The 15,487-nt window shown below is 42.0% G+C and overlaps 3 protein-coding genes across 8 annotated transcripts in view; 2 read left to right on the forward strand and 1 right to left on the reverse strand.

Moving 5' to 3' along the window:
• The window catches only part of GPLD1 (glycosylphosphatidylinositol specific phospholipase D1), a 489,207-nt gene extending 484,132 nt beyond the window's left edge, over nucleotides 1–5,075 (reverse strand). For all 5 annotated transcript variants that reach the window (XR_007508892.1, XR_007508893.1, XR_007508894.1 and 2 more), the window contains exons 1-3: nucleotides 4,237–5,075; nucleotides 1,292–1,347; nucleotides 267–345 (exon numbers count right to left, since the gene is read on the reverse strand). Coding sequence is in view for 2 of the 5 variants with exons in the window: in XM_049823693.1 (XP_049679650.1) it covers nucleotides 267–345; nucleotides 1,292–1,347; nucleotides 4,237–4,333 (232 nt within the window). In the remaining 3 variants the exon portion in view is untranslated. The remainder of the gene's footprint in view (nucleotides 1–266; nucleotides 346–1,291; nucleotides 1,348–4,236) is intronic.
• Nucleotides 1–15,487, forward strand: part of NRSN1 (neurensin 1) — a 677,204-nt gene that overhangs the window by 130,046 nt on the left and 531,671 nt on the right. The window lies entirely within an intron of this gene.
• ALDH5A1 (aldehyde dehydrogenase 5 family member A1) lies at nucleotides 5,281–15,287 on the forward strand. Of its 2 annotated transcripts, XM_049823694.1 has the most exons (10): nucleotides 5,281–5,618; nucleotides 5,758–5,841; nucleotides 6,591–6,761; nucleotides 7,058–7,174; nucleotides 7,611–7,754; nucleotides 8,636–8,779; nucleotides 10,195–10,353; nucleotides 11,480–11,649; nucleotides 12,397–12,455; nucleotides 12,617–15,287. In XM_049823694.1, exons 1-10 carry the CDS (start codon nucleotides 5,322–5,324, stop codon nucleotides 12,820–12,822), a joined length of 1,551 nt encoding a protein of 516 aa, XP_049679651.1. In that variant the 5' UTR covers nucleotides 5,281–5,321; the 3' UTR covers nucleotides 12,823–15,287. The 2 variants fall into 2 exon arrangements, with proteins under 2 accessions (XP_049679651.1, XP_049679652.1); XM_049823695.1 differs by lacking the exon at nucleotides 7,058–7,174.

Raw genomic sequence — 15,487 nt, forward strand, 5'->3', positions numbered from 1 at the left:
AACCTTCTATCAAATTGCCCTACACATTAAATAGTTACGTTTATCCAAAAGTTACTTTCTAAACACATTTTCAAATGTATTATTTTCACATAAAGTTCTACAAAAAGGCTCAAAACACTAACAAAAATGGTGGATGTTTTTGCAGGAAGGTATTTTTGGCCACACTTAGTTTCTTACAACAACTCTTTTCCACCCTACTAAATTCTATAGGATTTTCACATAAAAATACAGTTGTTACAATATTGGACTCATAAAGCTTTTCTTACCACTTTTGCAGATTGAAGGATAAAAGGCATCAGGATAGATGCTCCCAGCCTGAAAAGCATCTTGGTGGTTTAGTAATAACTGGGAAAAGGATGGGGGAAAAAGGAATCAGAATGCTATTGCACAGCACGAAAACAGAGCTTACCATGAATATTGAAGATAAAATTTAAATATCCAGCAAGGCACAACTATTATCTTGGTAAAATACGTTATTTCAGTGTCGTCATCATCCCCCATCATTCCCCCCCACCAAATCCCTGTAAGTGAGACTAATCGGTATACACTGTAATTTGAAAGGCCATTTAGGAAACTATTTGTATGATCTAACTTAGGTGCTGGTTAAGTCACCTTCTGAAGATGCCCTCCCTCCTTGTGGACTAGACATGAAGCCTGCGCTGCTAACTTCCATCCTCTGAATTACGGCATAGCTGTCTACAGCGGACAATGTCAATACTTCCCCTGAGTGATCTCCTACTTGGATAAAAGATCAAGTTATATAAAATGGTCTCCTTTACATTGTCCTAAAGGATATTAAAAATGTTTTAAACACAAAACATACGTGTTTTGTTTATGTGTTTATGAAAACTGTCCACGTGCTTACAGTGCTCTGCTGGATACAGCCCATCAAAGAAAAAGCTATTTGCACCACTAAGAAATCGGTTAAAAGATACATGTGGTGGACTAAATTCAAAACCTTGCTGTCATTTTGCTGTCCTTATGTTTATTAAATCTCCTTTCCAAAAGTCCTCTACTGATTCTTCTAATAAAACTACTCATGGAGGGTATGACTTAAGAAGGTGGGAAAACATGTGAGAAACCGTACACAATATATATACATTATAGTAATTGCTACATATTTGTAATAGTATTCAGAAGGAGTCAAATGATTTTCAACAAAAAAGGTAAAAATACAGTCTAGGCACAATATTTACAAACATATTACTGAGAATAAATAACAAAGAAAGGCAAGAAGACAGAAAAACATTCAGAAGAAAGGTGTACAATTAAGCAATAATACGCTTCCTACCTGTCTATAATTAACATTCCCTTCACGCTTAAAGAAAAATTCCAGAGCTCTATGCGCTGAAAAACAACAAATTGAAGTATTGATTTAGAGGTGCTGCAGCCAGGCCCATGTTTTGTTAGAAGCATTATCAAAACCAGAATACACCTCATTGTCATACCTAAGCCAAGTGGCACAGGTGCATGAAACATGATTTCTCTGAAAATTTTGTACATGCCAGAGTGTGTTTTCTCACCTAGGGAGCTAATGAGGAAACACCATTTCTGTAGCACATCTGGGCACTGAGGTCTCATCAGTCTCTCTCTAATCCCTAGCTCTGAAGCTGACCAACAAAGCCGAATTCGCAGGGAAAAGGAACTCCCCATGTCCAGAGCTGAGCTACAGCTGTGAACTGACACGATCACACCCAGCATGTATAGAATACGGATCATAAAGTTCTAGCTATAAAGGACCCACCTGAATTGTATTTAAGTTTCACCATTGCCCTTAGCATTGAAAAAGGTACCTCAGGAATTCATGCGGATGTTTAACAGTTTGATTCATTTTTAATGTATGCAAAAACCAAAAAAAACCCTAAAGTCAGCAAGGTAAATAATACTGTTTATTCACTGAATAGGCATACATTCTTACTGCCAAAATATTTATTGAGCAAGCATAACAAGAGAATGAAACAAACTGATATCACTTTTCTTTAATGACGTCTCCTTCTAATTAATGTTAGAGCCCAGGGATAATCTATGAACACTATTTCAAAGATACCCAACATTGCCTCTACAATTACTCAGTTGAAACTGCATGCATGGGTTATCATATTGCCTTCCCACACAAAGTTTTACTCCTCACTTGAAGCTATTTACAAACTAAGACTGATCACGGTAACCCAGAATATGCTGAATTTAATTTGAACCTTACTAAATAAACCATACCACAACCCTGCCTCGTCCCCATTCTGGAATAAGATCTAGAAAAAACTGTGTGGGTTTGAATGATCTTTCACTCTTACCCACTGACCTAAACCATCCTTATAGAAATATGTTAAGATACTTTAAGGACCGATCCTGCACCAAAACTGGAATAACTTTAAAATAATAATAAAAAAAAGTCTATCGTTTCAAGGCTCAGCCATTTCAACACACATCTCCCTTTCCAGTGTGGGAGAGTCCCAGTTAGGCATTTTGCTTTTTCTGTCTCACATCCCCTCCTGGACTTCTTTCATGTGGGCCCAGGTCCTACAAATTCACCTTTACAATGAATTTCATGATGGATCCCCGCAGAGCCCGGCAGGTCTGACGAGAGCCCCTGGAGGGGGAAGAGCCTCCCCACTCAGACTTGCCTCCAGCAACAAGTCTGTGGCAAGTAGGACACAGCACAGCTCTGCTGAGCACGGTGAACATGATCAACATTTTGAACAGGCAGAGCTTTTCACTGTTTTAAAAGTACTTTCAGAAGTCTGTCCAGGATAGATTTTGGTGCTGGTTTTGAGTCAGAGGAGTTCTTCTCTACAGTTTGTTGGGTTTTGGTTTCTTTTCCTGGAATGCTCACTGTTTGGATTTGGCAATAACTTGCTGTATCTTACCATCATGGACTTTCATTTGCACATTAATAAAAACACTGCTTTTAGCAGCATCAGAGCTGATTCCAGTTTAATGTCATTTTCAGGCAAATGGACACAATTAACTGTTGTAAACTATGACCCAGTAGTTCAGTGTACACACTACTCCTCAGACAACCAAGATCTTTAAATTATATAGATGCAGGTTTTCTGCAATATGCTTCCTAGATTAGAAAAACATGACTGCTTTGGGACAGATCCATAAGCTCTTGTTTCTTTTTGTAGATTTCTGGCAAATACACTCTATTCTGCCAAATCTGTTACTTCAAGTTTTCAGAAGCTCGTACTCAGTAACTGGAGCCCCAAGCTTGCAAAAACATATGCGCTTGCCTAACCTCAGGCAGTGTGACTTCTCCTACCAATTACTATGGATTTCCCGACATATCGTTAGGAAAAGCAAATGGTTGCAGGATGCTGACCTAGGGTACAACACTCTGTAAAGGAACACACTCTGAAGTCTTGAATGCCATGAATAATCCCAGCCTTTAACTTGTTCAAAGTTGCATGTGTTCAGTACTTAAAAGTCTGGGAAGACTACCTGAATAGAGACAACATCATACGTTTTACTATCTGTTTGAGCAACGGATTTAGAACCAGAAACAGAAGAACAAACAACTAAAACTGTCAATTTATTATGAGTAAATGTCTCAGAATAACCTCATGCTACTCATGAGTGTTCTTGCAAAAACTACAGCAGAAACCAGATTTTAAAAATAACACATGCAAACAAGAAATTCAAAACAGAAATATTTCCCCACTTTGATGGTCACTCAGTTCTCTCCTTCATTCTCTACAAATCTAGGCTGCTCAGGCTACAGATAGCAACCTACCAGAAAGAGACACAGAAGAAAATTTTCATTATGTTAGTCATAGATACAAACACATTACAGCATTTTATCTATTTTATGCAGGCATGGCAAAATTAATACACTTTGATTTGAAAACAGAGCTACCACAAACGGTCTGTGTTATTCCCTAGTTTAAATATAACAATCCCATAAATTGCGTAAAGTATTCCTTTTCTTTCTCCAAACCAAACCCTGTCTGCATAAGACTCACAGACACAAACATTCCAGTTACATAATGCCTGTGTTTTAGAAGACCGAAAAATACGCAACCAAGTCGATTCAAGCATTTTGCTTATAAAAACAGTGAAGTTTCAAACTCCAAAACCAAACTACTCATCTATCCTCTGTTATTCACGTTTTTTTAAGATTATGTTGAATGCTCGTTACTTTAACATTATTTCCTCCCTTTGCTTTCCAGCCAAATCTGAATTCACTTCTCTTCCCAAGCAACTCAAAAGACATAAAAATTAATTCTGAACATGTCTTACCTATTTCAACATGTGTTGAAATTCCACTTGGGATACATCTTTGACAGAAATGGTACAGTATAAGCAGCAGAACAGAGCGAACCTTCAAACCAGCCATGATGCTGGCTTGAACTGTGATTTTCGGAAGCCTGGAGCAGTAGCACTGTGACCTTTGAAATGTAGGTTACGGAGCATGCCTTTTCTTTCAGACATATTGCTGACACAGCAAATAAGCGACTGGCCCGTTTGAAAGGCTATTTCATACCAATGCTTCTTGACCTCAAGTAAAGTCATTTATAAAAAAAAGAAATAACCTATAGGTGTTCTCCCCACTTGACTTCCGTAATACCTCTGGGGTTTGGGCAGCGCAGCTGCCATCTCTGCGCAGCAGCAGCGCGGTTTCTGTTCACCTCTAAAAGCGCGCCGGAGCAGAGCATCCTCCCGTGCTTGGTGCACCTGCCTTACAACAGCTACGTCAGATTTCACAAAAAAACGAGGCCAACTGCCAAAGCAGTATTAGTAGAAGCACACTAGCTCCCGAGCTGTCGGCGACACAAATTCACAAGCTTTGGCGAGCTGACAGGGCACCGCACACGCGCGTTTGGGTCTTACAATCCGGACTGGAAGCCCAATTTTATCAATATCAATACCCGGGGATGGAAGAAATCATGACAGCACTCCTGCCGTACCCACTGCTCTCAAATCCCGCCTGACGGCAGAGGCTGGGCAGGCTGCGGCTCCCAGCCACCCTCCAGGCAAACCTGACCCGGCTGCCGTGGGACCCGTCGGCCCGAGGCGAGGGCCGCTGTCCCAGCGCCGCCACAGCCCGGCCCTCCTGGAGCCAAGCCGTCAAGCACAAGTGCACCCTCCTCCTCCGCTGTCTCTGTGTGTGTGGAGGGGGTCTCGATGGGGCTGAGGAAACGGGGCTCCGGGAAGCCGAAGTCCTCCCCATCACCCTCCAAGGGCAAACCCAGCGCCTCCGGGCTCCGGCGCCGCCAAGGCCGCTCCTGGCCCGGCCCCTCCGCGGCTGCTGCTGCTGCTCCTCCTCCGGGGCGGTGCGGGCGGGCTCGGCCCGGGCCCCGCCGCCTCAGCCCGGGTGCGCGGCCATGGCGAGCCTCCTGTGGCGGCGGGCCGCCGCCGCCGCCCGCCGCCGCCTCCTCCTCCTCCTTCACCCCCCGGCTCCGGCGGCGCGGCGCGGCAGCTGGGGGTTGCCCGCCGCTCTGGTACGCCGGGGCGGCCTGGTGGGCGGCCGCTGGCTGGAGACGCCCGCCTTTTTCCCCGTACAGGACCCGGCCAGCGGCGAGGAGCTGGGCCGGGTGGCCGACTGCGGGGCGGCTGAGGCGAGGGCGGCAGTGCGGGCCGCGCACGAAGCCGGCGCCGCTTGGGGCCGCCTTCCCGCCAAGGTGAGGGGACCGCGGAAGATGGCGCCCGCCCGGGCCGTGAGGCGGCCGGTCCGGTCCGGTTCGGTGAGGGAGAAGCTCGTCTCGAGCGGCGCGGCTTCCCTGCGGGCGGGGACCACGGCAACCTTGTCTGTCTCCCCAGGAGAGGAGCGTGTGCCTCCGCAGGTGGTACGAGCTGATGATGGAGAACAAGGAGGAGCTGGCGAGGATCATCACGGCCGAGAACGTAAGTAGGGCGGCGGGGCTCGGCTCGGCTCCGCCGGGGGATTGGGCACAGCAGCTAAGGGTCCGGTGGAAATCGGACCCGCGTTGTGGTTCATGGTGCCCAAAAGCACGCGTCGGCCTAAACTGAGGTCTTCAGGTTGGTGTTTTGTTGGTGTCGTTGACTTGGAAGAGATGGCAGTGCTGTTAACACAAGGCTCCCAAGCGGGGTTCGCTCGGGGTGCGTTGGTTTGCATGGCAGAGCAGTCTGGGAGCTCGCAGACGGGTATCCTTGTGGATAAAACAGTGCTGGAAGGTACTTTGGCAGCTCCTCTGTGGTGTCCCAGCTGCTAATGGTCGTTCGGTCCACGGGGTCGGACCTGGAGGTAGTCCAAAGTAATACTCCCTGAAACAAACGTCCCTGGCATAAACTTGTAACTGTCTTGCTGTGATTTGCATCTTCTTCAGAATGGTAGTAGCAGCTAACTGCAGAGTTTGTAAATAAACACGTGCTACATTTGCTATTCCAGCTCCTTGTCTTGGGCAGGTATGAATCCAGGCTCAACATACCAAATGTTGACTACACAATGATGGCGCACTGAAGCCGCACAACTATTGCTGCTGCTTTCATGTAATCCTTTTTGGAGATCACGGTGTACGTGATAGGGGTTATAAAGTGCTCTGAAAAGAACAGAAACTCCGAAATGACTTCAGCTTGGTTTTATTGCTTCAGTCTGCCGCTTACAGTTTACCTTCAATCTGATTTAATCAAAGGGGAAGCCTCTGAAAGAAGCAGAGGGTGAAATCCTGTATTCTGCCTCGTTTCTGGAGTGGTTTGCGGAGGAAGCTCGCCGGGTTTATGGTGATGTAATTCCAGCGTCTGCGAAAGACAGAAGAATCCTGGTGCTGAAGCAGCCAGTAGGAGTGGCGGCCATTATAACCCCAGTAAGCATAGCTGAATTTTTCAAGTTACGTGAAGGTTTTCAGCTCAGCCCACAGCATGGGGCTGTGGCCTTAGGGCTCCTCCAACCCTGGCAAACACCCCTGTCAAGTTTCATTTCTACCTTGTACTCGCTTCTTCCTGGATTGGCAGTGCTGCTTTGTAACGTTCACTTAGGACAAAGCACATCATGCAGGTCTGTTTAGGTTATCACATAATTACAGAAAATGTCAGCTATTTTTGCAAAAACAGGAGGCAAAGTTTTCCCAAGTTTGATTGTAATTTTCTTCTCTCATCCTAGTGGAATTTCCCCAGCGCTATGATTACCCGGAAGGTTGGTGCGGCTCTGGCAGCTGGCTGTACGGTGGTAGTGAAACCTGCAGAGGACACACCTTTATCAGCATTAGCTCTAGGGGAGGTGAGCTTTTACGTTAAGCTTTACCTTAGCAGTGGACTGAAGCTATAAATGGGGAGTCAGATGGGCTTTGAAGATAACTCTGGCCAGCTTCATACATGAAGAAAGGGCAAACTGGCTGACTTGATCCAGAAGTCTTAGTTTAGTAAGAGTCTTTGAAAGTTGCCTCTTACACAGTCTAGAGCCTCAAAGAGGACCCGGCCATTTAGCTACACAAACCATCTTTATATCTTTCCTTTGGTTACTTTGAATGAGAGCCCAACCTTAAACCTGAGCAAAGCTGCTGTCTTTACACCATGGCACCTGATACTAGTTGTGCTGTGCGCTTTCAGCTTCCATTGACTTACAGCATGGTTTCGTCAAAACAAACAAATGTTAAGTGACTATTCCTCATACAAAATGCACCGATAATGCAAATTCTGTGTCTGTTTTGTTGCAGCTTGCAAACCAGGCTGGAATTCCAGCGGGAGTGTATAATGTTGTTCCTTGTTCCAGACAGCAGACACCAGCTGTAGGGGAAGTTCTGTGCACTGATCCATTGGTAGCCAAAATATCTTTTACTGGCTCTACAGCAACAGGAAAGGTACATAAGCGCACAGAATATACTTGAACATTATTACTGTGGTTATACTGGAAAGGTCGGGGGAAAGTGTGTGCCTTTATACAGAGCTGCCTTCTTTTCTGGCTGCTGTACACAGATTGTCCAAATAATTGTGTACTTCTTGAGATGCTGCCTATGTACTTTAGCATCAGTACTTCACAGAAGGATGCCTATGTGCAGCTTCTGGATAACTGCCCTTTATTAAATTATAATGTGAACAGTTCTGTACCAGATGCTCTGGTTTCATATCATAGGGTGACAACTTACTAATAAGAACACTGAAATTGAGTTTCAAAGGTACTATTTGGGAGTGGCTTCTGCGGTTGAGAGAAAGTATTAGAGAAGTGAGGCCCTTGAATCTCTCCTGTTAATCTTAGTCAGTAAGCAATCTTGTCACCATCTCTAATGAAATCAAACTGCAGGGCATGGCTAGGTGGTGATAGAATTGTATGGGATGGCTGTATGCAGAATGAAGAAAAAGTCTGGTATCAAGGCAAACCTTAATCCCAAATTCTGTCACATCTTGCAAAAATTTTGTAAGAGTCATCAAGAATTTTAGTACCAAAAAAGAAAAGAACAAGCAAACAAGAATGACAATATTCATGTATAAAAGCCTGGCCTGAACTGAAGTTAATGAAAATCCTTCTCTTCATTATTTCTTGGCCAGAATTTAATCTCTGAAGATTTTAATGAAGGAAATTAGTCCTTGTTTTTGTCATAGGAGAAAACAGATGGTCTAGCATTATAGAGAAGATCCAGATTAATTCCCTGCCAGAGTTAGTTTGATACTGCCTTCCATCTGTGGTTCCACAGTTCACATCTGGTAGAGGTACAGATTTCTGTGTCTCCTCTGTTGCCTACAGATACTGCTGAAACATGCAGCTGGCACTGTGAAGCGAGTTTCCATGGAGCTTGGAGGACATGCTCCTTTTATAGTGTTTGACAGTGCCAATGTGGACCGTGCTGTTGCAGGAGCCCTTGCTTCTAAGTATAGAAATTCGGGGCAGGTAAGAGTAACCTTCTTGTCCTTGTTTCTGGAAAGTGAAGAGCTATGCATATAGTTTAAGCTGTAAATAAGCTATTTTATGTAAAAGGAAAGCATAGGACACTTTGTTGTGAAGAGAAAGATGCTGGAGTCACACAGGCTCTGGGCACACAAGCCAGTTATCATGAACAACAACACTGTAAAATCCCATGTACTTTCACAACATACATGGCAGTCAATGGACCCCTCGCAAGAGCGTGAGAAGTGATGAGGCTTGTCATATGCTTTCTTAGCATTAAATTCCTTGGAGAACTAGAACTGTGAAAAGACAGCATCCTGCCTCAGTTCTCAGGATTATATTTTATAACAATGTGCCTAGCCATATCTTAAAATAATAGCTTCAAGTCTCATGATAAACGTTTCTATCTGTAAGACTGTGTGTTCAATTCAAGTCTTTTTGTGTGTTCTGAAAGCACCCAGCAGGAGTCAAGGGCACTGAAATCTGTTAAGACACTCATGGCTAGAGTTTTCCACAATAAGTAGCTTTAAAAAAGTGATAGACAAGATTCAAGTGTACATTGCTTCAAAAGTATTTTACTTATGAGTCAAAAATTTTTTAAGAGCATTACTTTCCAGTCCAGGGCTCTATGGAGACTATTACCTCTACACATGAACATGAAGTTGACGAACTCCAGCTTCGGAGAAGCAGCAAGTTTTCAGTTGGATTGGGAGGTCATTTGTTTGGGAAAATGTTGCTTGAATAACACAAGAAGAAAACAAGACTAATCTTGGGAAGAAAGAAAGGAAACAAAATAGAATGGAATGTGGACAAGGACCACTGAGTGATCAGACGCAGACTGGACAAGATCTAACATAAAAGGCACCTCTGCTGCTGCATAGAAGGATAAAGTAGTTGTTACTTCTGAGAGACTGTAGCAATCAAAATAGGATGCAGTTAGAGCAAAGGGGTAGCACAAATAAGTAGGCCACTGAAACCACTTAAAAACAAATTCCAGGAAGAAAGCAAACTCAAACTCAATGAAGGAGTTTGAAAAAAAAGACCCCACACCACCAAGTGTGATTTGAGGTTCTGCTGCTCAGTCCAGCATTCTGCAGTCTAATTAGAAGGTATTTCCTGCAGCTTCTGGACCTTGGTTGCGCCATATATCAGAGTCCACAGAACTCACAAAAACCCTTTCCCAGTGTAAGCAACTTAAATGCAGCAGTGTGGCATGTTTCACACAGGTACTGACAGCTTGTTGAAGTTGTATTTCTAAATTGAGAGGAGAGATGAAAGAAATAGCAAAGCTAGTACACAGCTTAGGATGGTGGAGAAGAGGCAGAGGACAGAGTGGCATGAAGGCCAGAATGAATTAATGCATAGATTAAATACAATATAAACTACAGTTTGTTTTTCCTTTTCATGTTTGTTTTCAGACCTGTGTTTGTACAAACCGTTTCCTGGTGCAAAAGGGAATCCATGACAAATTTGTGGAAAAGTTTGCTGAAGCTATAAAGAGAGAACTACACGTCGGAAGTGGGTTTGATGCAAAAACTACCCAAGGGCCACTAATTAATGAAAAAGCAGTGGAGAAGGTATAAACAAAAGATTTCATTTTTGACATCTTACTTTATGGGTCATAAAAAGGAAATTAACTTTAGATTTGGAGTTCTGTGGCGATCCTGCAATTCTGAAGCACTGTGAATGACAACTTATTTTGAAGAACAGTGCCTCTGTTTGGCAAAAGCTAAGCAGAATAATACATTGAGGTTAAAAATACCAGAGCTCTGGATGTTATAATCACTTGAAACCGTACATGCATGGTTTGGGTCTTCTGTTTTGGATGACTCATGATTCCAAGAATTTATTATTTTTTTTAATCGCAGTAAGTCACCTGTTCAATAATATATATAATATAAACTATATAAGGTTAAAGATTATTAAATTATGTGGTTCATACTTTCTAAGATACTATGCCTCAGTTATATGCAGGCTTAGTTTGAATCCCATTATACTTGAATGCTGCCAGATTCTTTCTGTTTATAAAAGAATATGAAAGTATTCAGAGTTATTTGGGAGACAAAGCATACAATACTTCGATTTCTTTCTTTCATGCCTTCCCTTTGTGCATCACAAAAGTATAGTGTGTGTGTGCGTGTATCATATACATCTATACATACAAATAAGCAAGCACTGTATATAGTCATTTAACTGCCTTTCTGTAATTTCAAAGGACAGTATTCTAGGTGGAGACTGCTACTTTAGTTTTCTCATTACTTTCTTGTCTGTGGATGAATTGTAGATGTAGGAGGTGGAAAATGTTCTTGCCAGTACCGTCTTGAAAGTTGTCTGTTTCTCTTTAAATGACGGTCATGTACTTCTGTTTTCATGGTGCTTGATCATGGAGATCAGGTGTACTTCTTAGTCCTGCAAAGATTTTTTCTCATGTTAGATGTCATCTTTGCATTTCAACAGAAAAGCTGAATCTTTAAAGTCCGTGAGACTGGGGCCATACTCATCATTTATCTCTCTGAAATTATGTCAGACTGAGAGAAAAATTCAAGAGAAATTTTAAATAATATTGCAAATGGTGTTCTGCAAAGTATAAGCCTCTCTTCAAAATCTTCTATTTATTACCGGAGAGATTATTTCTTCAGTGGAAGATATACTATTGTTCATTCCTAAATGCTGACTTTGAGATTTTTGTTTTGCATACCTCAGGTAGAGAGACACATTAGTGATGCAGTTTCCCAAGGAGCATCTATTGTGACTGGAGGGAAACGACACAGCTTGGGGAAGAATTTCTTTGAGCCAACATTACTTAGTAATGTTACAACAAAAATGCTTTGCACCCAAGAGGAGACATTTGGCCCTTTAGCACCAGTTATCAAGTAAGATTATTCATTTTCCAGATTAAAAATAGCAATTAAAAAAAACAATGAAAGGTTATTTTGAATAAATAAGATTTGAATGACAGTTTGCCAAAAGGTGTTTTTGTATGATCACACAAGTCTTCTGATAACACTGCAGTACACGTGAAAACTTTGGATATGTGGTTTGTTTGTTTCTCTCTCTTGACCTGATTTTAGCATCCCTGCAACTTTTTGAAAATTATTTTCTTTTAAATTGTATCAGCAATCAAGCAAGGATAGATAGCAGCAAAACCTTCATGATTTGTAGTATGAAGTAGGAGGCAGGACTTTACAGTTTGTCATTTGATTTGCTAGTCCTAAGTTTTTCTGATGGAGGGATGCCTTAGAGCTCTCTTTTCTCCTTAAAACCTTGCCTGCCTCCATCCAGAGCAAGTGGATGTGGTGGAAGAACATAGAGTTATCTCCAGTAGTTGGGAGTGCTTGTGTTGGGGAAATTGGTGGGCTAACCCATGTGAAGTGAATGTTTTAGCTACCAGTATCTAGGGAGGATAAAGGCAATCATAACTACTTAACTGCAGTTTAAATTAAGAGAAGTGGTAGAAACTCCTCCATTGTTTCAAAGTGAAAATTAAATTAGATGTTTAAAATATACTTTTGGAAAAAAACGCATCTTGACGTTTTTATTTCTGATAAGCCTGCTTCTTGTTAGCAAGACGGTAGATGAACTGCAGGCCTCATTTGTATTTTTTCTCTTTATATTGACAGATTTGAGACTGAAGCAGAAGCTGTTGCTATAGCAAATGCAGCTGATGTGGGTTTAGCAGGTATGCCCCTCTGTCAGATGAATGTATTTCTGTGGTTTTATGAGCTTCGGTGTTACGGGGTGATGATTTTTAATGGCAGTAAGTCTCTTTTTCAAAGTCTTCTGCAATTGTTCTTCCAGATGTTAATTTTCATTCCTGTATCTCTTGTGTCTACATGGCAGGATATTTCTACTCCCAAGATCCAGCTCAGATCTGGAGAGTTGCAGAACAGCTGGAAGTTGGGATGGTTGGTGTTAATGAAGGCATAGTTTCCTCAGTAGAGAGTCCTTTTGGCGGGGTAAAGCAGTCTGGCTTGGGGCGAGAAGGTTCAAAGTATGGCATCGATGAATACTTAGAAATAAAGTATGTCTGCTTTGGAGGCTTATAAAAAACTTCAAAAAGCACAATCCCAACAGCTTGGAAAAGAGTGCTGTAGTTTTAATAAGCTTCTTGAACTAGAAATACATATGAATGCAACTCCTACCTTCTTTAAAACTAAGCAACCCTGTTCTGTATGTGTAGAGATATTTACAGTATTCTGTGCTGCCATGTTTTTACATGTTCTTTATTTATATGTTCAGTTTTTCAGCAATGTGATCACAATGTCCATCATTTTTAGTAAGTAGTAGGGAAGAACGCACATTTATTATTCTTGGATTACCCCTGTGTAACTGGGAGGATTTGGAGACTTCTGCATAATGAAAAGAGATCATAATCTATGGCAAGGGGAAACTAGACCACCATTTTCTACTGCCTCTAATGTTTCAGTGTGGATGTGGGAGGCTTTGAGGATGGCAGTCTCCCTTTAGAATTTTGTGTAAATACTCACATTTTCTAATGTGGTTATGTGACCTTCTTTTAGAAGCAGTTGTGTCTTTTAATTGTGGGAGAATCTGGCGCTTAGGAAAGGTGAGGAATTGCTTTTAGCTACAGCTAGGCATCCATGCAGGCAAATGGACAGCTTTTTCAGTGTATGTTAATGCTGGCTGCAGAGCTGCCACCTGTTCAGCTTTGGGCTTCTGAGCAGAGAGATGTAATTTGTGCCTGTGCCTTCCATGCCTGGATCAGGTACAGCCCTTGTTTGATGTCTGTGAGCCCCAGCAGTCCTGGGAAGAGGACAGTCCAGGACAAGGAGTTGCTGGCTTAGTGAGGGGCAGGAGGAAAATGGGATGCTTACTTGCAGAAATAACTTGCAGAGTTGCAAGGGGATACTGTAAGGGCTGTGTGAAGGAAGGACAGGTGGTGATGCGATGGTACAGATAAACTCCCTTCCAGTAAAAGAACGTGACTCTCCTTGGGTAGAAGTACAGTCACTGATGTACATGTTGCTCAGTGTCTAAAGGAACATTACTCACCACCTCCAAAGAACATGACCAGATAGATGGTTCTGTTTGTTCCTATGGGCTTTGTGCCTCGAATTGGATGTGTGGTTACCATTAGCCAGGAAGGTTTAAAAACCTTTGAACCTGGCTAACTTGTGACCTAATAGAGACTTAAATAGAATTGCTTAGAGGTGAGAGTTCTACATCTCACCTCACTATTTTGTCATCTTCAAAAGATGATGTAAAGCTTCCTTAATACAAAATAAACAATGCTGTTTAAACATTATTTTAATTGCAGTCAAAAGAAGCACTTTAAAAAACGTGCAATGTTAATTTGACAAACAGATCAGCACTGAAGAGGCTAAGAAGAATAAGTTTTGTCTCCTGTGTTGGTTAACTATTTAGTGGGGCTTTACCCATCAACTGTTAAATAAAAGGCGGCAACAGAGCTCTTCTTCCTATACACTAATGAATGTACCCTATGAAATGGGATATTTTAAGATATTTTATTCAATCAGGCAAAGAGGTACCAGGTAAAACGAGACTTGGCAGGGCGGGGGGAAGCAAGCTGGAAGTGAGTTTCACAGGGTTTTTTAAAAGCGCACATAAGGTAGCATTGACTGCTACTTAGTATTTCTAAATATTTTTTATGGTTATATTTGTGTAACACTAGAGACCAGGCGGGTCTGGAGGACATTATCTGTCAGTAGAGTGTGTGCATCATGCCAACTGAAGGGCAGTTCAAGGACACTTACTGCCCCACCAGTAATTTTCAATGCACCAAAAATGCACATTTAAGATAGTGAGGACTTAATACTGCTACCAGTTGCAGCATATGTGCTTGTGTCAAGAAAAAAAACCCAAAAAACCAACAAAACCCACCTATTTCTACACTAGTTGCAAGAAACTTTCTTATAGCCAACTTCTAAGCTTATAGTATTGAACGCATAGGCTGCCTGAATTTGGGGAATACAGCATTGTGAAAGAGGAAGTTTGCCAGGCTTGGCTGCCAATAGGTGCTTATTTCTTATTGGAAAGAGTAACTAGGTAGAAGCGGGTCATAACTTGGTGCCTGGGTACCACAATGCAGTGATGCAGGCACACACAAGTATTGTACACAGGTAGTTTATCTGCCACTGAAATTGCACAGACTGAAAATATGTCTGCCTGTGAACTGCAGTACAAGGTCAACATTAAAGTTACCTCATCTACTGCTGTATGACAGTACAGTTGGAGGATAAATTCTTTAACCCGCTGCTCTATTCATCACAAAGTTATTGATCTGATGCATTGGTGCATTTAAAATGTTGATGTCTTTTCTGAGAATAGCACTGTTAAAATAAATGAGTAATGTTTACTTTTTTCCTAGCAAATAATACAGTTTACTATGCCTGATAACAAGCACAAACCATAATTAAAGATAAGGTATGTAATAAACTTTAAAAATACCTTTGTCTAGATTGGGTTGCGGTTGGATTCCAGCATAGTATCTTTGTGTCAGTAAGGTCTACATCAGTTAAGCACAGAATAATCTTAAGGTTGTCTTCATAGCAAAAGCTGTGATTCTTCAACAAAAAATATACTTGAATTCTCACACTTCAGTTATGATGATTACACTTGTGATAGCTTAGCAATTTCTGGATATTAAAACTGTGATGGAAAAATGTTTTCAGTTAATAAATAACTTCTGTGAAAGCACTGGATTTTATGGTCTATTACCTTCTTCAATGT

The sequence above is a fragment of the Accipiter gentilis genome, chromosome 20 (genome assembly GCF_929443795.1).
Source record: "Accipiter gentilis chromosome 20, bAccGen1.1, whole genome shotgun sequence".
Taxonomy (NCBI): Eukaryota; Metazoa; Chordata; class Aves; order Accipitriformes; family Accipitridae; genus Astur; species Astur gentilis.

What these genes read in the sequence shown, in the direction of transcription:
- ALDH5A1 (XM_049823694.1), top strand. Translation starts at nt 5,322, where the DNA reads ATGGCGAGCCTCCTGTGGCGGCGGGCCGCCGCCGCCGCCCGCCGCCGC. An exon ending in TGGCGGCCATTATAACCCCA is followed by an intron (nt 6,762 to 7,057) that starts GTAAGCATAGCT and finishes CTCTCATCCTAG; the next exon opens with TGGAATTTCCCCAGCGCTAT. An exon ending in AGCTGATGTGGGTTTAGCAG is followed by an intron (nt 12,456 to 12,616) that starts GTATGCCCCTCT and finishes TCTACATGGCAG; the next exon opens with GATATTTCTACTCCCAAGAT.